The 21,078-nt window shown below is 53.4% G+C and overlaps 1 protein-coding gene across 1 annotated transcript; it reads right to left on the minus strand.

Moving 5' to 3' along the window:
• Window positions 1-1,227: 1,227 nt before the first annotated feature.
• On the minus strand, window positions 1,228-18,080 carry SALL3 (spalt like transcription factor 3). The gene is made up of 3 exons (XM_072952355.1): window positions 17,999-18,080; window positions 2,773-6,251; window positions 1,228-1,659 (listed from the first exon to the last, which is right to left on the minus strand). The coding sequence occupies exons 1-3, from the start codon at window positions 18,078-18,080 to the stop codon at window positions 1,228-1,230; spliced, it is 3,993 nt and encodes a 1,330-aa protein (XP_072808456.1).
• Window positions 18,081-21,078: the final 2,998 nt, after the last annotated feature.

Below are 21,078 nucleotides of genomic sequence, written 5' to 3' on the forward strand. Positions count from 1 at the left end.
ACAACCGCAGTGCTCCCAGCAGGCAGGCTCTCCGCCGGGGGCGGGTGAGAAACGGACGGCAGGGACCACAGTCAAGTCAAACCTGCGCAACGTTCTCCAAGTGACTTCCTGGCTTGTATCAGTGTCAACAGTCCTAAGATTAATTCATCAAAGTTTCGCTAAGGGTGGTCAAGTTTTGTAGAAAAGTTAAATAGATCATTTACTTCAAGAAATGCAGGCCCTAGTTTGCTGGGGAGCTGACAAGTCTTGGGGGCCTTTCTGTTTAAGGAGGACAAATTCCTCATACCTGTCTGGCCTAAGACTGTGACAGCTTTTTTTTTTTCATTTTCCTTCAAAGTACTATTTATAAAATACTTTACATCTTTTAAAATTTTCAAATTATAGACAAACCTCCCTAATACAAAATACTAAAAGTGCAACAGTATAAATTAAGAGTTTGCAACCACATCATACAAACATTACCTTTTTTATTGTACAGCTGTGATCATGTGAACTATTTCCTCACAACTGCTACCGTGTTGTGAATAATTTATGACGTCTGTCTGCAACTTGTTCCCACACTAGAGACCACTGTCCACAAAGCAGCTAAACATTTAAATAATAATAAAAAAAGGCTTGTTACTGACAGGTGCTCGCACACAAAATGCATGCTCTTTCCCAACAGAACTTCACAATTTTGCCTGCATGGAAATAACCCACTTATTTATAGCAAAACAAATCTTGCTTAAAAAAAAAAAAACTCACATAGCCAGATGTATTCTGCAGTACAAAAGCTTCCATTAAAGTTGGGCTGTATTGTCTGTTACCCGCATAATCTCAACATTATAAATACTACAGACACAGACAAGACGCTGCCGTGAGACTGCGGCGGCAGGACTAGACCACGTCTTCAAGATAAGAGTTCAAGAAGCAGAGTTCAAGTTTCTAACTAATTCGAACAAAACCACTGAAGGAGTTTGTCTGGAACAGGGCGGGGAGCCCTTCCCTCTGGGGACTGGCAGGGTTTAGGAGGAACAGGATGCATGTGGTCTGAGCCCTTTCTGTTCCCAAGGCGGCTTTCCAAGGACTTCTTTCTGACTTAAATTTATTTAAAAGGTTACAGAGTTCTCGAGAGCCGTCAGGCTCACCGGGGCTTACAGGCCCCCTTTCCGCACCACGTGGTGACATTTTTTCAGCTCTGGGTAAACCGTCAGGGAGGCCGGCCTTGCCCCGGCGCACGCAGGTTAGCTAGTTAATACCGACCTCCTTGTCGTCCTGGATGAACGTTGTGAACGGACGGCTGGCCCCCGTTTCCGAGCTGGCTTTGTCCAAACCCATGATGGGCGGGCTGCCGCCGGTGCGCGCTTTGTCCAGCCCGGCGGTCAGGGAGCCCAGGGTGGGGAGGGCGCTCCCGCCGAGACTCACGGGGAGCTGGGGGATGCCTCCGTTCTGGATGACGGAGATCTCGTTGTTCTTCATGGCCAGACCATTGGTGATGGCGGCGGCGTACTGGTTCCAAAAACTGGGGTCAACGTTCATGGCTCGTGCGGCCAGATCCTTCTGGAACATCTCTGAGAACTTGAGGGCGTCACCACCCAGCAGGGCCATGGGGTTTTCCACCGAAAGGCGGCGGCCGCGCCTCGCGGGGGCGTTGTTCCACATGTGCGTGCCCATGTGCACCTGCGTGGGGACATGAGACAAGCCCGAGTCAGCGGGCCCTGCCGGCCCGCTCGCCGCAGTTCAGAGGCACCTGGAGACCCAGGGTCTCCCTCATGTGTTTCCTTTCCTTCCACCCAGCCAGAGTGTCAGTTTGGGACCACAAAACTTGCTGGGTGAGATTTTCTGGGCATCTTATACTTTAATACGCAATACTTTAAGTCCAAAAAACCAGCCAGCCAACTAGCTTATAAATGTTTCTTCCAGTTCACAAACTTGAGAGAAAAATTTCCCCCTGTGCTTTAAGACCCACAGGCCACCCAGAGCTCAGCAGACACAGGGCCCGGCGCCTAGTGCTCCTCTGAGCCCTGCCCCCAGGACGTCTTAGACTCGGAACTCCTGGCTCCACCGCGCCTCTCTCTGGCTCCCTACCAAGCACAGTCTGGGCATCCACGGTCGGCAGAGAACTGAGGGAGCTTTCATCCTGCCAGTATGTGGCAGGTACTGATCTTTCCACGGTCTCTGAAGGGGTCACTGAGGCCCAAACAGGCACCTGCCTGAGGGTGTGAGCACAGCCCGGCCACGGCACCAGCGCCTGGTCACACACTGCCTCCCGGGCACGTGCACCGTGGTCGTATCTCAAAGACGGATGTGACGCCGCCGCGCTGCCTTCCTGACTCTCATGCTGGGAGTCTTCCCCCAAGTGCCCCCACCCCTGCAGCCACATGGACAAAACCACAGAACTGACCCCGGGCCTCCAGACGGGACTTGCATGGGTGTCGTCCACAAGTGTTTAAAGGCCCGGTTATCTCGGTATCAGCAACCCTCAAGAGGTGGGGCAGTGCCGGCCTCGGGCTTCCCACGGTAGCAAGTGTGCCACCCCAACATGCTGTGGCCACGCAGGCCGCATGAGCCCCTCGAGGGGAGGCCACTGGACAGGTGTGAGAGCACAGGCATGCACGCTCACGGGCGTGTGTGCACACACCACACGCAACACGCACACGGGCACATGCACAATGCAGACTCTCCCATGACACAGGCATGCACGCATGTGCATGCACTCACCCACCACACACGTGCAGGCACACACATGCACACAGGCTGCACGGGCATGTGCCGGGGCGTCCACGCCCTCACCTTGAGGTTGCCCTTGGTGGTGAAGGCTCTCCCACAGACGCTGCAGCCGAACGGCTTCTCCCCGGTGTGGGTGCGCTCGTGGATCTGCAGGGCGCTGGCCGACGAGAAGGTCTTCCCACACGACTGGCAGTTGTGCTGCTTGGGCGTCCGGCGCGGCGGGGGGGCCAGCATGGGCGCGAGGCCGGGGCTCATCACCGCCTGGGGCCCCGCGGCCACCTGGACCGCGGCGGGCAGCGGCGGGCCCTCACCCAGCGGGACGGCCTTGCTGTGCCCGTTCACTTCCATTTTGATCATGGTGGGTGCGGAGCCAGGGACCAGGCTGGGGGTGCTTTGGCTGGGACCTAGAGCAAAGTTGGGGTCAAGTAACTGAGAAGGCAGCTCCCTCAATCTGTGGGTCAGTAAGTGCTGTTTTAAATTACCCAGGGTGGAGCAGCCGCGCCCGCAGACCGCGCAGACGAACGGCCGCTCCTTTGTGTGGCTGCGGTGGTGGATCTCCAACGCGCTCCTGCAAGCAAAAGGCTTGGCACAGACACGACACACAGTGCTTGCACACTTACCCCGTTCTCTGCCCAGGAACAGCAGGCTAAAGGGGGCCTCCTCCTTGACGGCCGGCCGGCTGGGGTGCATGGCCGTCAGGTCCAGCGCCCCTCCGTTCTCGGGGGCGGGGGGTGGGCTGTCCGGCCGCTCCGTCTTCAACGGAGTCTCCTGGGGCTCGTCCTGGGCGCTGAGGCCCGGGGACTTGGAGTGCGGGCTCTCGCTGGCACTGTGCAGGGGTGACAGGGCCTGCATGGAAGAGGACGACTCGGAAGGGGCCGGGCTGCCCGCGCTGCGGCTCTCCAGGTCGCCCACGGCGGATGAAGAGTCGTTGCTCAGTCGGTCGCTCTCCCCAGACCCGTTCTCCATGGACTTCAGGGCGGTCAGCTGCGGACAGCTCATGACGGAGTCCATCATCTTCATCTGGTTCTCCAGCGCCGCGATGCTGGAGATGACAGAGGGCGGTGAGGGTGGGCAGGAGCCCGAGAAGGCCAGCAGGGGCTTGGATGGGTCGCCGGCCGCGTCCTTCAGCTCGGCGTCCTCCTCCAGGGAGTTCTCGTCCATGTCCTCCTCGTAGGCGCTCAGGGCCTCGGCCGCCTTCTCGTCGAAGGGCAGCTCCGCGTCCATGGCGTCCTGCAAGCCCTCGGGCAGCGGCGTGTTGGGGATCTGCCCGCCCATGTGCATGCGGATGTGCTGCTGCAGGACCACTGCGTTGGTGAACTTCTTCTGGCAGATGGGGCAGGAGTGCTGCACCCGCAGGGGCGGCTTGGCTCGGTGGACCCCGAAGTGTGTCTTCAGGTTGCCCTTGGTGGTGAAGGCGCGCCCGCAGATCTTGCACTTGAAGGGCCGCTCGCCCGTGTGCGTGCGGTAGTGCATCTTGAGGGCGCTCTGGCAGCTCAGCACTCGGTGGCAGATGACGCACTGGTTGGGGTCGGTCATCTTCTTGTCGATGTTCTCCACCAGCTGCTGTAGCTTGGAGGTCTCTGACGTCTGCATAGAGTCCAGCAGCCCTCCGAAGGGGAACTTGGCCTTGAACTGGTCGGAGCCGGCTGGGAGGACTGGGCTGCAGAGGCCTGTCGATATGCTGCTGTCTGTGAGCGAGGGGGCCACCACCGTGGAGGTGGCGGGGGCGTCTCCCGCCCTGGCGCTGGCGCCAGGCAGGCTCCCGGGCTCGGCTTTGGTCAGAGAAGAGCTACCAAGCACCGGCTGTGGGGACACGGCGTTCACTGGGACGCCCGACTCGGAGCTGTTGAGGCCCGGCGACAGGGAGGCGCATTCGCTGGACGCGGGCGAGGGCCGCTGCGGGGAGCGGCTGGCCGGGGTGAGGCTGGGGGAGTCGGCGAAGCTGCCGACACTGGGGAGAGTGGGTGGAAGCTGCAGCCCGACCGACGTGGGCACGGTGGGCAGCACCGGCTTGCTGTCCAGCCAGGTGGTGACCGGCTTCTCCGGAGGCAGCGACATGCCGTAGGGAATGCCGGAGCAGGTGGGCACGTTGTCCAGGTACTCGGGGACGGGGTAGGGGTTCATCTGGATGTGGGGGTACTTCTCCTTGTGCCTCTGGAAGTGGACCTTCAGGTTGCCCTTTGTGGAGAAGCGGTTTCCGCAGATGTTGCACTTGAAGGGCCGCTCGCCCGTGTGGGAGCGCAGGTGGATCTGCAGGGCACTGTCGCTCCCAAACACCTTGGCACAGAACCTGCACTTGTGCTTGAAGAAGGGGTCCTCGGCGCTGGCCTTGGGCTCAAACACTGACACGTTGGGGGGCTTGCCCTTGCGGTGCTTCATGAGGGCCGACAGGGGGTCCAGCGCGTTGGCCGTGGCCGCGATGCTGACCAGCGGGTTGGGGAAGATGACGCTGCTGGCCGAGGTCTGAGGTAGAAGTGGGCTGGGCAGGCCGGGGGCTGAGCCCAGCAGCGGTCCCGGCCCCAGGGCGGGGGGCGTGTTCTGCGGCTGCGAGGTGGCGCTGCTGGAGGCGCTGGCCGCGGAGGAGGGGGCCGCGGAGGCCGGGGCTGCGCCGGGGGCCGCAGGGCCGCTGGGCTCGGGGGCGGAGGGGCCCCCGCCGGGGACATGCGGGGCACCCACTCCGGACGCCGGCTGTGGCAGGTGCGGGGCGCCCTCGAAGGCCGGGGGCGGGGCGGCGGGGCCGGGCACGGTGGGGCCAGGGGCGGCCCCTGGGGCGAGCTGCAGGCCCGCGGGCGTGGCCGGCCCCGGAAGCTGGCTGGAAGCCGGCCCCGGGGCGCTTTGAGCCCCCGGGGCCGCCCCGGGGTTCAGGGGTGGCCTCAGAGGCTGGCGGTTCATCATGGCCACCTGGCTGCGGATTTGCTCGATGAGCTGCAGCTGGTGGATCTGCTGCTGCTGCAGGGCCATCAGCTGCTCCAGGATCACGGGGATGGCCACCGCCGCCACCCCAGCGCTGGATCCCACCGCGCCTGCAGCCCTCGCGTTCTGGGAGAACTGCGCCACGGCCACCTTGGTGCTCAGCAGCGTCTCCAGCGTCACGTTGGTGTTTGGCATGCTGTACGCGGCCGCGGGGGCCGGTTCCGCGATCTGAGGTAGAGGCGGCTTCCCTGCGTGCGAGGGGCCTGGGCTCTGGAAGCTTCTGTCTGAGGAGGGTCCCACCTCCATGGGCTCGTCCTCCCTCTCGGGGGCCCTCACCTCCCCGCCCTCCCCGCCTTCCGCGGGGGCTGCCTCCTCGGCAGCCTCGCTCTCCGTCTGCTCGCTGGGAGAGCTGGCCGGAGAAGGTTCCGGAAAGTCCTCGGAGGGCGGGGCCGGCCCATCTTCGCGCACGATCAGCACCGGCGGGTTCTTGGTGCAGGCCTTCTTGTGCTCCAGGAAGTCCGTCCACTTGAAGAACTCGGCGCAGCACTTCTCGCAGACGCTGGTGTCCTCGCCGCCGCTCCTGCTCTCGGCGCCGCTGTCCGCGTCCTCGGCGCCCTCCCCGGGGACGGCTGGAGAAAGCAAGACATTACATCAGCCCCGCGCTCGCGAGACAGCCCGCCCTCCACGTCAAAATTTTGCACATAAGTAAAATCAATATTTTTTATTTTGTACAAATTACCCCACTTCAACACTTCTGACGTCCCGGCGTGTGTGTCCTATGACTCTTTCTAGCTAGCTAATCATTTTCTTAGCACAATCCATCAAATTATGAGGCTCCATCAATTGTGGATACTGCTTCTTAATGAAATTCCATAGAAGCCATTGATTTCCAATATTTTCATACAATCTGCAGCCGCCCTGTCTGGTGGGTACAAAGCCAGCTTTCGACGGGCTCATTAGGATTCCCCCTCCATCGGGCTTCCTCATTTCCAGCAAAATTAGAGATGCCTTTGCCAGTTCACTTAACATCGCTAAACTAATCTGTAACCTTTCAGACTCACGTCAGCACCTGCTGGGGGAGCCGGCCGCGGCCACCCGCACGGGCTGGGGCCTCGGAGATTTATTCTCTTTACGCAGCGCGGAGACGCTACAGATTAAATGCAACTCTCCAGAACCTTTCAAATCAACTGGCATTTATTTCATGTAGGAAATTTCAGCTAAATACCTCCATTTGCAAATATAACAAAGACTGTAGACGCACTTCCTACATTTCTGCTCAGAAAAACCATCTCCCGGACTCGGAGTTCGAGCAACAAATCAATCCTGCATCTTCTCACTGCCGCGCCTTCCTGCAGACAGGGCGCACCGCTACGTTTCAGGATTTGCCCGATGAATACCATCAATATAGTCTGGGCCTAAAATTAATCATGTTTAATACAATTAATTGGCTCTGTCAGATGCAATATTTCTTGGCAAAATGAACCAAAATTATATGTTAGTGTTACCAGCCAATCGTGTTCTGCAGATTGTTAACAAACTAGAAATTATATATTTAAAGCTCATTTATGTTGACATGTTTAACATGAGAACGTTGTAGTCAGGCACTTTTTGTACCTATTTTCATCTGTTCTCATAGAAAGACTTAGCAAATTACATGCTTGTACCATAGTGGAAAACCCTCTAATTGGTTACACATGTTTAATTACTGTTGTAGGCAGCGACTTCCTCTCTCCCTTACCCTCTTGTGCCGAATAACAACCACGTTTAATGAACAATTCTAATTCACACCTGATCAAATAAATGGCGATACAAGAACGAGCAACGAACATACGATAACATTTCTAGCTCCTGCTTCTCTGGAAGCCGGGGTGACAGGCAGTGCTCCGAGTGCTGGCTGGACAGCACGGACCTGCAACTGCTTCTTGTCAACTTGCAGATGGAGCGACGGCCATGGATCTGCCTGAACAGAGATGAATGACAGCTGGAAACCAGCTCTTTGTAGCCGTGCATGGTTGAGGGTAAGAGCCACACACCCTCAGCTCTGCGTCCCCGGAAATCCTTTACCGTTAACACACCAACAAATGGATTTGCTGAGCAGCCTCTGTGTTTCCTCTTTTAGGGTTTTAGGAAAAGAGTAATTCGGCCCTGATGTCAGTAGAGAAATCTGACTTTTAAAAAATATCCTGTGAAAAATATTTAGTCCCTCCACTGGAAAAGAAAACAGAAATCTTTTTCTAGGCTAGCTGGCTGTTCTCCGTGAGGCCGTCCTTTCCAGGTAATTTACACAGGCCTTTGAAAAATTATTTGCAGAGTTCAATTAGCATTTTCGTAACTGGCTAAACCATTTGAAGGGGAAAGAAGTTAGAGCTTGCATCCCATAAAGATCTGCTAGACTTTTAAACTAAATTCAGTGCTGAAGATCAGACTGCAAGAAGTCTCATTACTGTATGCAGGGAGGGGTGTAATAGGTGTCTGTAATGAGGTTGACTATAGCTGGGAGCAAAGACGCAGCTGATTCATGCTGCAGATAGGAGCATTAACGAAATAAATACTCGGAGTACTTAACTTTGCTCAGTGTATGCAAAACCTAATCTTAAACCTGCTAAGGTTATGCAACAGGGCAGGAGAAAACCCCTAAAACCTTCAGGCAAATAATTTATTAATGACTGATAAGAAATACGGGCTTTCTCAAATTCTAGTTACGTATTTTAAAAACTATCACACGATGCAAAGAATCTCTACTTTTAAATTTCTTTGTAATAGTGGAACATTCTTTTGCAGACCCACATGTTTGAAAAAGCTTAAGTGGCCATTAAAAAAAAGTTCATTTGCTTTAAGCAATCGGGCTGGAATCAATGCTATACTACATTATAACTAATATAATTATAACTAAACACAGAATATTCTAAAAGTTCTTTTTTTTTTTTAATACTTTAAGGGTATGATATAGAAGGCCTGCCATAATCTTCAGAGATTTTTAATTTTAATGCTTCCCAAAAAGAAAAAATACCAAGGAATCAAATATTGCCAATTTCTTAAAGTATTATCTACCTTTAACACCTTAGAGAAGGTAAAAGGTATAACTCAAATGGCATACAAAAAGCACTCACGTGATATATACAGTTATAATTTTATACAATTAAACAGTGTATCTCTTATCCAAAGAATGCTTTTTCTTCACATGGAATATATGGTAGGGACAATTCACTGTGAAAATGCCTAAAAGTTAGGCTAATTTCTGGATCTTTTAAAGTGTGGTCAGTGATGGAAGAATTATCTTACTTAACTGTGAATAAATTTTATCTTTACAAATGAACATTTCACAGATTTTCTTTGTAACAGCTATGGCATGTGCGAGGAAAATACTTTTATTTTACACTATCCTTTTGTCAAAGGTCTTAAGCAACCCAAACAAATCTCTATTTACTCTAAAGACACGTTTTTACATTTACATTGGTTTTTTCATGTGTTAAGTATTTGGGGTTCACCTCCAAATCCATGGAAGTTGGGAAATGTCCCCACAGGTGACTTCCTCCTTCTCCCCCAGGCAGGTTTGCAAAATTACAACTGCTTCTCAATTTGTTTCTCAAAGCTGCATAGAATATTTAAGCACTTTCTACCAAATAATAAGTCATTTTGTTTAGTGCAATGGTAATAAATAATTACCTAAACATAATGAAGATATTCTTGTCAAAGTGAAATAAACTTCCACTTGCATTTCTCTAAAACTGAAGAAGGAAAGTAAAATTGAAGAGAGGAAATTGGATAAAAATGGCATTCTGACCATTGGGACCTGTTAGCTCATTATGTTAACGAGCCTAACAAAACAGACAATTGTTGGATTTTATAAGCACAGTTTTATAATAATTTGCCTTTTGACTAAGTCATATTTTAAAAACTACAATTAGTGATGGAACACAATTCTTCAGTACAACTCGGATTTCTTAGCTGGGGCAAATAATTCAGAATCACCGACTGTAACTTTTCTCTTCGGGGTCTGCCTGAAATTCCTTAACTCGATCACTTCAGTGGTTATTTCCCCCGTCTCACTACCAACACCCGAGTGTGATTATCACGCCACAAGAGTTACAGAGAAGCACAAATTTCATAAGATAGTCTGAGCACAATGAATACAAATTTAAAACCTTGAATATTTCGTGTAAGGAACTGAAATTTGGGGTGCACATACAAGAGCGTTTTTGAACAACAAGCCCTTCAGCTGGGCTGGTTGCAGCAAAGACCCGAACGCGCCTGCTTCACTAGAGAGAGCCCTTCAGAGGCAGCGAGACAGCACTGAGCTGAGGGTGGAAGCAGCGACTCCTGCTGCCTTCAGGCCCGTGAGATGCGAAGTGAGTGATTACAACTCGCTTGGATGGCTGCTCTCCTGACAGCGGCCACACGTGTCATGCTACGGTGTGGACGTGCGAATCTGGATGTGTCTGTCTTCTAAAAAGTGTTTTCTACAGCAAGGAAACCCGCATGGGAAAAACGTGAAAGCAGCTGTTTTATATGGCTTCCAGGGCCCTTCACTCCTGCCACTGCTTTAAGCCGGGGTTATGTCGGATTCCACTGTGTTCAACTATCTTTTCATTAAATTTACATTTTAAACTGGCCTTTGCATTCTAAAAATAGAAGTTATTACATCCATTAGCTAATCCGGCTTCACAATTTTTGTTTCAAGGTAAAACCATGTCAATGAGCCACTGTAACAACGTACGAGGTTTGAGAAATTTATTTCCAATGCAATTGGAAATTCTTTCTTTCTTAAAGGGGGCACTGAAAAACAAGCATTATCAACAGTACCATTAATGTCAAAGTCATTTACTTTTTGCATACTGGCTGGGCCAGGACTAAGAGACTTCAAACTATGAACAGGCGGGGCGTATGGGGCACGAGGGTTATGTCGGACCTCGTGGGGAAAGATGCCAACCAGTTCATCCAGTGACAGAACCTAAGCGAGAGCCTTCCCTCCCTGGTTAACAGGAACGTCCGGTCAAGGTTCCTTTCTGAAAGTGCCGCGCGGATCTGCTGGATTCGGCGGGTATCAGTCTGAAGAAGCAGCTGTCATGGAAATAACTCAACTTTGCTAATTAACGTCAAACGCGTACCAGTGGTGGCTGCACGCCGGGCATCTGTCTTCCCAAACGCCGTCAGGAGGGGAGGAAAGCAGAGGGGCTGGAAGATGGAGCTACTTCCGTATGCGAGGAAATGTGCAATTAGTCTGCAGCCATCCCCGCACTTACTGTTTATGCTTGAGATTTTCAGGGTTTCTAATTCTCTCACCGTTCGAACATTCTCAAGGGGCTGCAGGTTTCTCGGTGCCACAGGAGGGGCCCAGGTCCTGCGGCCTTTTAGAGAGGCCTCTAACCAAAGGCGAGCTTCAGCATCAGTCTTCAAAGTACTTGTTTTTTTTTCTTTTTTTCTCCTTCTCACTAATAAAAATCACAGAGAATGTTTAACAAAAATGCTCCTATTCTTAGGATAAGGCTCTGGGTATGAAAGGACCCCCCCCATTTCACTTCTCTCTCTGCTCCAATTCTGGTCTGTGATCGATATTCACCTATCTCACGTCTTCATGGCCTGCAAAAGTATATGTGGGTGTCTTCGGCCTTGCAGGACATTTCCACTCACGAAGAGCTTTTTGAAGCTACAAGTGAAAAGCATCCTTGTAATCTCATAAGAATGTTTGAGACCCAATGCTTGCTGTAAAAATTTCAAACTGCAGTTCTCAGCAAGGCTTCCTTCACTCTCCCCTTCCAGGAGGCAGTGCCTTGTAAATAAGTAACCGATTACAAAGAATGGTAAACAGGGGTTCGATAATCCTGTTTATCAACCCCAAAAGCTCACCTTTGTTTGGCTACACTTCTGGTACATCTTTTTAATTCTTTACAATTAACAAAAGCAAAACTTGTTCCTTATGGGAAAAGGGATGTTAACTTCTCCACTTTAATTAGTAACTTTAAAAGGCCACGTGGGTCCTGAGGAAAGGAAAACGTACTTTCTCCCTCACCTCTTCCATCCCTTAAAAATCTAGGAAGCGGGGTTTTTTTTTTTCCTCCCAAGTTTTCCCAAATTGTTAGGAGACACTATTTTCTTGCAAATTAATTCTTTTTAACTCCTTATGATAGCTTTGAATCCCATAAAGAAAGATGAATTATCACATACTGGGCCCAAGCTGTGAAACAGGAGGAGACAAATAGAGACCCCCACTGTGTTTAACAATGTAGTAGGAATTCCAGACGCAACAGAAAAATCTTGTCCTCTTTCTAGACCTCCACGCGTGTGTGTTCGGAGCCGGACAGCGGAGGGCGCTCCTGCCCCGCTCAACGCCGCGCTGACCCGCAGGCTGGCTTCCGCCGACTCGGTGGCCCACATCTCAAATTTGTTAAGTAACGACCACCTGTGGCACAGTCACCAAACGTCTTCTGTCTCAGACATTCGCGGGTTCTCATCTGTGTGGTGAAGCACCAGGGAGGGAAAACACTGTTTCCTTTATGGACACGCGCAGATGGAAAGCAGCCACAGCATCCGCTTGTCTAACCATCCGCCCCGATGCTGCATCAAATAATAAGATGCTTGTTACACTTCAAGGTTGCACAACAGCCCTTTCATTTAGATGTTGTGCTGTAATCACGCTTACGATGTGTACGCATCTATCACTATCTGCGCCCAACGAAAAGCACGCAAACGCGAAGCGCGTCGGCCAACGCAGCTCCCATCAAAACCTGGGGAAGGGAACAAACCAGGTTTGTGCGGGACCACTTTCGGTTAAGATGTGGAAGTTTAAACGCAGACCTGACACGTGAAATTAAAGGTGCTGCCTCATGAAACGCCCACATGGAAGTGCCTGTGGTCCTACCTCCACACCAGCCACTTTTCAAATCCACTGTGAGTGAAAGTAAGTAAGCAAGCAAAGCCACTTAGAGCATCACCCCGGGTCTGAATGGCCCCGGAGCAGCACGAACCGCGTGGTGTCCAGGAACAAGGCTCCGATCCCCGGTAGCCGTCGGACTGCTTTGCCCCAGGGGTTGGGTTCCTAAATCATCTCCGTTATTTGTCACTACTTCGCCTCACCGTTCCATCACTGTGGGTGAGGTTTGCACATACACACAGAATCATCCAGGAAAAGCCCTGCCCTGGGTGGGTGAAGCCAGGGCTCTGCATGTGCGCAAGTTCTACGATCGAACGACCAAACAGTGCTGAGGGGAGGCTGCTCCCGGAGAGGACCAGGGACGCCGGCGAATCAAGACCAAGTGCCACGGCACCTGCAGGGCTAATTAAACAGTTCAAGATGTAACAGCCGCACAAAAGGGAACGGGTCTCTCTCCCTCTCTGAGGACGGCAAACACTTATGCTGAACGAGATAGATGGGCATTTGATAAATTGAGCAGCACCGAGCAAACTCCGAGGTCCCCAGTCCACGCGCAGCGTCAGCTTCAACACTTAACAGAACACTGTCTGGTCCTGTCGCCAAGGTCAACAGCACAGATGCACTAATTGTATTATGAGCTTGACATCTAGTGGCCGCCCTGGCAGGGCAGAGCAGGCAGAGGTTAAACCAGCAAGGCTGTCCCAGCACTGCAACCACCCACCTTCAGGGAGAGCAGGTGGAGCTCCCAGCACTCACCACCCCACCTTCTCAGCCCTCAGACCATAGGGCTGGGCGCTGAGTTGGCTGTGTTGGCCGAAGGCTTCCTGGGAACACGGAGGGGGAGGGGTCCTGGATGGTAAGCATCACTAATCTGGGGCGCCCGGGGAAGACAGGCCCACGGGGGCAGAGCTGGACACTGCACTGGCATCCTCGGATCTCTTCGGTGGACTGTGGTTCATTCTGAGAACAATTCCCTTTAATTAGCAAACAAATCAGTCCTCATCTCTAACACAAGTAGAGCCCGTTCCATTATCCTATTATTTCAATTAATACTTGACACTTTCTGTAGTGTGACTTGCCTTATCTGTGTGCTTGGGCATCACACAGACAGCTAGCTGCATTTTAGATCATCAGTGTGTCCAAACTGCAAGAGAAAAACCCAAGGACAGGGCTTTTTTAAAAATACTAAAGTTTATTTAAAGTTATAGGCAAACATTCAGTTTTTACACAGATTTCACGTATGTCTGATTTCCTATGAAGCGTGGCGCAAGTTCACACGTGCTGTAATTACAAACCTGTCCCACCAGTGGGGGAACTGGCTCACATCCTCCCGAGACTAAGATGCGCTGGTCAAGAAACCAGCAACTGGTCAAGAAACCATGCAGGAAAATGGAAACTAACAAAACAACAAACCCCTTCCAGTTAAAAGTATTATTTAAAAACTATGCTTCTTGAAACGATTTCTAGCATTAAAAGATGATGCATAATCTCATCAGTTAAGAAGCCTTTTATTTTACTTAAATAAAATACTTAACATTTAGGGATGCTTAACATTTAAGGATGCTGGCGTTCAGTACACAGAATGGAAACCTTGGTTGTACCCTTGCTGAATTCCCCCCTAAAGAAAATGTTCTTAGAGCTACGATGGGGTGAATGGCAAAGCCTCTTAGAGATTGTAGTTGGAAATGAAATCTGACCCACTTTTGCCTGCTTTTGCCATCATCGTGTATACAAAAAATAATCAGCTTGCTAAGTAATTCCTGCTGTGGGTCCATGCCTTCTCCTTTTGCTGGCCCTGGACAGATCTAAAAATATTGGATTATGCATACACTGTGGAAGTTTAAAATGTGTCTAAAAATCCTTTAACGGTTACATAATCAACTCTTTCTCTTAATTGGCCTGCTTTTTGTTGGCTACCAAATTCTGCATTTTTAAGTAGGTTAGCTTTTTAAATGTCATTTTGAAAATAAATGTCTGCAAATTCCTCTTTTCACCCCTCCCCCACCCCTGCTTAACTTACTCCTTACCTTTCATGTTTCACAGAGAACAATCTGCCTGCGGATGTTAGAAAGTGGCTTCTGTATTGTTTCCTTTTGGAATGCTGAATTGTAAGTGTGTGAGTGAGCGCGGGGAGCACTAAAGGCAAACCATGCACATACAGATAAAAGAAAAAAGGTCTCCTCACCCAGGGCTGGGGGCCTTCTCCCCCTTAATTTAAACACAGCCTATGAATGCCACTGGTAAATTCTTAAATCACAGGATCACCACGTCTAAAAGGATTTTAGAGATAGCCATGTAACTGTAAGTTGGCAGAAAACAGAAACAAACAAAATACAGGGTAGCAAATTGCTTTAAATCACAATATCCTTTTGTAAAACCTTCCTTAAATCCATCTTTTCTAACAACAACAATAACAACATCTTCCTTAAGTTGTACTTCACCTGATAAAGGACAGCAATTATGTGCCTTTAAAGCTCTTCGTAGGAGTGTTAAGCAATGTCTGGTCATCAGAAGTTTTACTTAATTTTTCTTAGAACAGAAATATTCAGCTGGCTCACAGGATTTCATTCTTGGTGGCACACATTTAATTAACTGAATCCTAAGGCTGCATCCCATTTATTTTTAAATTTTCAGAAACAGGAAGGAAATAATTTTCAATTTTAAAAGATAGTGCCTATTGGGAATTAAGTTCAGCCTCAGTCACCCTTAAAATACATTTTTACAACAAGGTAACTTTGGAACTTTAAAATCATTATTACTTTTTCTCATTCTCCATACATTTCATTCCTGCAATGAGGTCTGGACAGCACTAAAGCATTTTTGGAAAGCTATCTTTTCACTGCTTGCCTCAAAGACCAAAGCCTGAAAAATAAATCATATTTCTTAAGAAAGAGTCTATTTACTGTAAGTTGAAGTCGCTGTGAATCTCTGCCTCACCCATATTATACTCAAAACTGCACACAGAATATTTGTTTTTCACGGCATTATCGAGAACCTCCCATTTCACTGCCAGCATCTACTGCTTTAATTCATCCACGATGCCCAAAGTGATACAAAGGATTATTTACTTCGTTTCTGAAACATTGCAAACTAACTTAGCTCACTTGTAACTTCATGCATGGTCTGTTCATCGCCACTGCATTTAACCAAATAAAATTTTGAGAATGTCTGGTTCATGTCAGAGTAATTTAGTTTTCACAACCATCTATCTTAAAAAAATATTGTACTTAGTTATCCTCCTAATGACGATCAGTTCGACAGAGTAATATACACACGCGCATTCCTTGAGGGAACAGAGAACAGACTATCTTTTATGCTCCGTGAACAATCAGCTTCAGAATAATTAAATCAGAAAGAACTATTTTTTAACTAGTTTGCCTGAACTAGCCTTAAAACCATCGAGGGAACACACTGCTTGAGGAAGGCTCAGCCCCAGTCAGGCTATTTCTGGCCTGTTGCAAAATGTGATCAGGAACTGTGGTAACACTTGATCACAACTCTGGACGATCGTGGAAAACACAGCCTCGGGAAAAACTTCAATCCCATCGTGGGCGAAAAACCTCAAGGTGTTTCACCTCTAAATAAATCCGGTAACCACAAGGGGAATTCAGAAGAAAACTTGTAAATAATTTACTCCATCTTAGGTTTTCAAATGTGGGCTCTGGATCCTGCCCAGCACGCTCACATTTCTGAAGTGAAATTAAAAATGAATAGCGCTGCCGCAGCTTGTTAATTGTTAAATACACGGGGTTTCACTCTATTAATTAAAATATGCTTTAATAGGAGGAGACAGTGCACATTTTGATAACGACCCTGCAAAGCTGAGAAGTATTTACATTGTTGCATTTTGGGGCGGCTGTGAAAGCCGGTTTTAAGCTATTCAGGAACCACAATAATAAAGCTTTAAAATTCCTCACTGGGATGCAATGTAGTTCTTTTGAAGGAAAGACTGTCTTTCTCATTCGGCAGAAATAAATCCATTCACTTGATCATGTAGTCATTGAGGGCAATACAAAACAAACCAAGTGTGAGAAATTCTATGTGATGAAGTAAACAAAACAAAAAAAAATCCATTTCCATGACAAAAAGATTCTTTGTCCTGAATCTGCCCACCATATGCAAGCGTTTCTTTTTAGCATATCTCCCGTTCTAATCTTGGGTGACCAGGCTACGCAGATAAGGCTCCCTTACCCGCAGCGACAAAAAGACCCTAACGAGTTCACTAATTTTATTTAATTCATTAATTCCCAGCCGCGCTACAAGTATTTTCTCCCCTTCTCCATTCCGACATGTACGTAAATCTGCTTTTTCAAACTTTGCAGCACCGCGTGAAACACGCTTTAACTCCTTTCATTTTTTGCAGTCTAATTCTCAGAGTAAAAGGATGCGTATCTGCCTCTAAACCGCGTGTAATAGGTTCATCAAAAAGTTGGCCGGTCCATTTTTTAAAGAACAAACTACTTGATGCCCGGGCTCTGGCGCAGCGGAGGGTCGCCCCGTGTCCCGCATTCGCGCGCGGCCGCCCCTCCCGCACCCTGGGGACCGGCGGGCGCGCGGGAGGCCGGGCTGGCCGGGGCGGGCGGGGGCCCTAAACTTTCCGAGGCTGGGGCGCAGCCACCGCCAGCCCGCTCTACGCCAGGCTCTAACTTTCGCGGCTCCAACCTTTCCTTTTGGATGGGGAGGAAGTTCCTACCAGCCGACCGGCCGCAGAGGTGCCGAAAGTCCAGGAAAAGGCCCCAGGAAACCGAGAGGAAGCAGAAACGTGCCGGGGTCCTACCGCGTGCAAGGACCACCCCCACGCCCGGCGCAGCTTACCCCTGGGTTAATTCCCAAGGCGGCCATTAGGAAAGGGCAGGCGACACTGACTTCCTACTCGCCTCGGAAAGGGATCGCTGGTTTGTCCGCGCGCCCGGACCTCGCGGGCTTCGCGGCCCTCAGGGCACACGAGGCGGCTGCCGGCCGGCCGGCCAGGGCGGGGGACAGCTGGGGTCAGGGCGGCGGACCCGCTCCAAGCGCGCACGGCCCCAGGCGCCGCGCGCCGAACAAAGCTGCCCGGGCAGCGGCCTCCCCGGCCCGCGTCCAGCGGTAGGTGAACCCCGGACTTGTACCCGCCGCTGCGTTCCGCCCGGGGGTCGCCTAGGCTGGCTCCAGCGGCCGGGCAGGGAGCCCCGGGCGGGGTGGGGGGCGGCACGGACTCCTCCCGCCCCACCCCCCCAGCTCCGCGCTCCGGCCTCCGTACGGCAACGCGGGCTCCGAGCGGTTCCCGAGCCGTGGCGCCTCCGCGCACGGCTCAACTCTGGGCAGCCGAGCCAAGTTTACTTCGTCCGCAACTCCCGCGCCGCGCGCTCCGGCGAAGGACCCGGTCCCCGGGCCCGCCTGCCCGGGCCGAGCGCCGCGCCGCTGATGCTGGCTCACGGGAGCCGGGGAACTTTCCCAGCCCCCGCCGCCCCCACCGCCCGTGCTTCCCCCAGAACCCCGGCCACTCCGCGGGCCGCGGCCCCTCACCGTGCTCGGGAGCCCCGTCCTGCGGCGGCAGCTCCTCGTCCGACTTGAGGTGCTGGGGCTTGGCCTGCTTGCGCCGAGACATGCTGCTAGCGGCGCGCGGGCCCCGCGCGGGGCAGCGGCATCAGCGGGGCGGCCGGCGGGGACGGCGCGGGGCGGCCGGGCGGGCGCGGGGCGCGGGGCGCGGGCGGCGGCGGCGGCGGCTGCGCGGGCCGCGCATGGGGCTGAGCAATTAGGCTGGTGAATAATGCATGGCCATTAGCGGAGGGCCGCGCCGATTGGCCGGCCTCCAGCGGACTCGGGCGGCCTATGCAAATGAGGCCGCGCTCGCAATTAGCGGCCGCGCGGCGAGGAGGGGCCGGCGCCTGCGGGACCGGGGCGCGCGGCCGGCGCCGCCTCACATCGCGGGCTCTGCGCTCTTCGGCGCCCGGTGCGGCCCGGCGGGCCGGGAGCGGCGCGGGCCGCAGCGGCCGCTCTGCCCGGGGCGCAGGCAGCAAACTTTGGCGGCGTCCGCGCGGATCCTCTCCGCCGGCGCGCCGGGCTCGCCCCTTTATAGAGTGTCTGCGCCACCGCCCGCGCCCCGCGCCGCGCCCCCCCGCCGCCGCCCGGCGCCCCTCCCGGAGCGGGCGGCCGCGGGCAGGGCTCCGGCCCGCGCCTTTGTCTCGCCGGGCCGCTCGGGCGCCGAGCCTCCTGCGCTCCGGGCGCGGAGGGCCGGCAGGCCGCCCGCCTTCGCTCCTCCACGGCGAGTCTCGGCGCGCCGGCCCCGCTCAGGCTCAGGTGTCCCCTCTCTCCGGACCTTCTCTCCGGGTTCGTGTCCCCTCCGCGGGGTCCCCCGGCGGTCGGCCCGGCCCGGAGGTTCGCGGCCGGAGCGGAGCGGAGTGCGCACGCCGGGGTGGCGGGACTTCGGCAAGACCAACTTTCCGGTTCGGAAGCGGCGCGGGCCGCTCGGCTCCTCCCCTCCCCTCCCCTCGATCCCCCCTCCCCTCCGCTCTCCCCCCTGCCTCCCCGCCCCCCGACCCGGGCCCCTCCGACTCCCGCGCGCCCGCCCCGCCCGCCGCCGCTACCGGGGCGGCTTCGGCCCTTCGCCCTCCCGCCGGGCCTCTCCGCCGCCAGCGGCTCCTTAAATCCTGGGGAAGGGAGGGGACGGCGGGGCCCCGGTGTCCACCGCCCCCCCGTTCCCGTTCCCGACGGGAGCTGTGCTGGGGCGCCTGGGGAGTGGACAGGGGAAGCAGGGTGCCCCGAGGCCGCGTAATTGAAAGTTCCAAGTCCACAAAAGTCCCGCGCGCGGCCCTCCGTGTTCTAGGACTTTCGGGATGACGTGGAGGGGGGCAGGTGAGGGGTCGGGCACGTAGGGACCGGCCCCGCATCACCGGGCAGCCGGCACTGCGCGCTCCCCGCACACGCACCCACCCTTCGCCGGTTGTCAGGCACGCGCCCTCGTACTCGCGCGCGCATCCCCACCCGCAGTCGTGCACACGCGCCCGCGCCCGCGCCCACACCCGCACGGGTCCTCCAACGCGAGCGGCTGCCGGGATGTGCTCCAGGCCCTGTCGCCGCCGAGCCTGCGCCTGTGCCCCTCTCCTCAGAATGTCTTTTTTCATTTCCGAAATTTATTTTTGTTCTCACAAGTGGCCCTGTCTGGTGCGAAGCTTCGCACAGATGGCCTTCTGGCGCTTCCCCCGGGGCCGTGCGCTGGGGGGGAGTGGGCGGCTACCAGACCGCCCGCCACTATCTGCCTGCGTGGCTGGGAGTGGGGCTCTGACTAACCGGGGACACCCCGCCCCGGACGGACCCCAGCCCTGCGCCTCTCGCCTGGCTCTCCGCCGGCTGCTTTTCCGTTCTAGAATCTTCCCGCTTCCCAGCCCGGGCTCTCCCGCGCGCCTCTAATTGTGTAAGTTTCACGAAGCAACAGCTTTGGGCTCCAGGAAAATCCTACAGAGGAAGGAAGCGCACAGGTTGGAATCGTCTCCAAACAGCCCCCGCTGCCACTTTTGCCCCCTCCAAATACCCCTTAAGGTTAGTTTTGTTTTGCTGTTTGGTGGCAGGCGTACTCATTTAGGTGATTTTGTTTTTGAAAAGAATGACAAAGTAAAGATGTTCAAAATCTAGTGTCGTCCCCCCCCCCGCCACACACACACACACACCACGGTAGCGCTTTTACAGCTAAGCTATTGGCAGGGCGGGGTGGGGGGATGCCTGCACCGCCATTTCGCTGTGAACTTTGGCAAATGCTGCAAGCATTTTGGGGACGCTCTCGCATCCGGCGCAGAGGCGCCCGGCAGTGAAAAGTTTGCAGGCAGGCTTGAGGGTGAACGGGGCCAGGAACTTTCTTGGGGAAAGAGGAGCAGAGAAGAGAGGGAGAGGAAACGGACGTGTGTTAGCTGGGGAGGGCGGCGGTAGAGAGTGGAAGTTTCTTGCAGAATTTACAGGACCAACAAGAGTTCGGGGAGTTGCAGAGCCGCAGCGGAAAGGTGACTGTTTTCCGGAAGAGAAAGAACGCGGACGATCGTCGGTGGGTCAGATCCCTAGTTAAGGGTGCATTGCCTTTTGTGACCTGCTTCATTGTCTCTTTTTTCCTTCTTCTTTTTCTTATTTTTTTAATCGACACTTTGGGGAAAAGAAGCAAATGTAGATTCTCGCCGCATCGGAAGGCAGCCCTCCCGGCTCCCCCGCAGCCTCGCGGCCTGTGGCACCGACTCCGCCTTTTTGGGCCACTTTGCGCGCTCCAGCCCCCACCTTTCTCGCTCCTAAAGCCATTCGTCCGCCCCTCCCAGGCCCCTACTCTCTCTCCTACACATTGGCACGATTTCATTAGGTCTTTCTGGGACTTCTAAACGCCACTGTTTAATTTCGTCGACTTGCTTTGCATTTCCTACGATGTGTGGTCGTGGGGAGGATAAAAAGTTCCTCCAGCGAAGGCGAATCTGAGACCCCGGCCCTTTATCTGTAAGAAGCGAGCCTTCAGATAGCAGAGGTGTCGCCCCAGCCGTGATGCGCTTTGTCAGTGGGAAGACCCTGCAGGCTGGGCTCGGCGCTGTGGTGGACACAGTGGCTCCCCAAGAGCGAGCGGCCGCGGAGCAGGA

This window comes from Vicugna pacos, chromosome 30 (genome assembly GCF_048564905.1).
Source record: "Vicugna pacos chromosome 30, VicPac4, whole genome shotgun sequence".
Taxonomy (NCBI): domain Eukaryota; kingdom Metazoa; phylum Chordata; class Mammalia; order Artiodactyla; family Camelidae; genus Vicugna; species Vicugna pacos.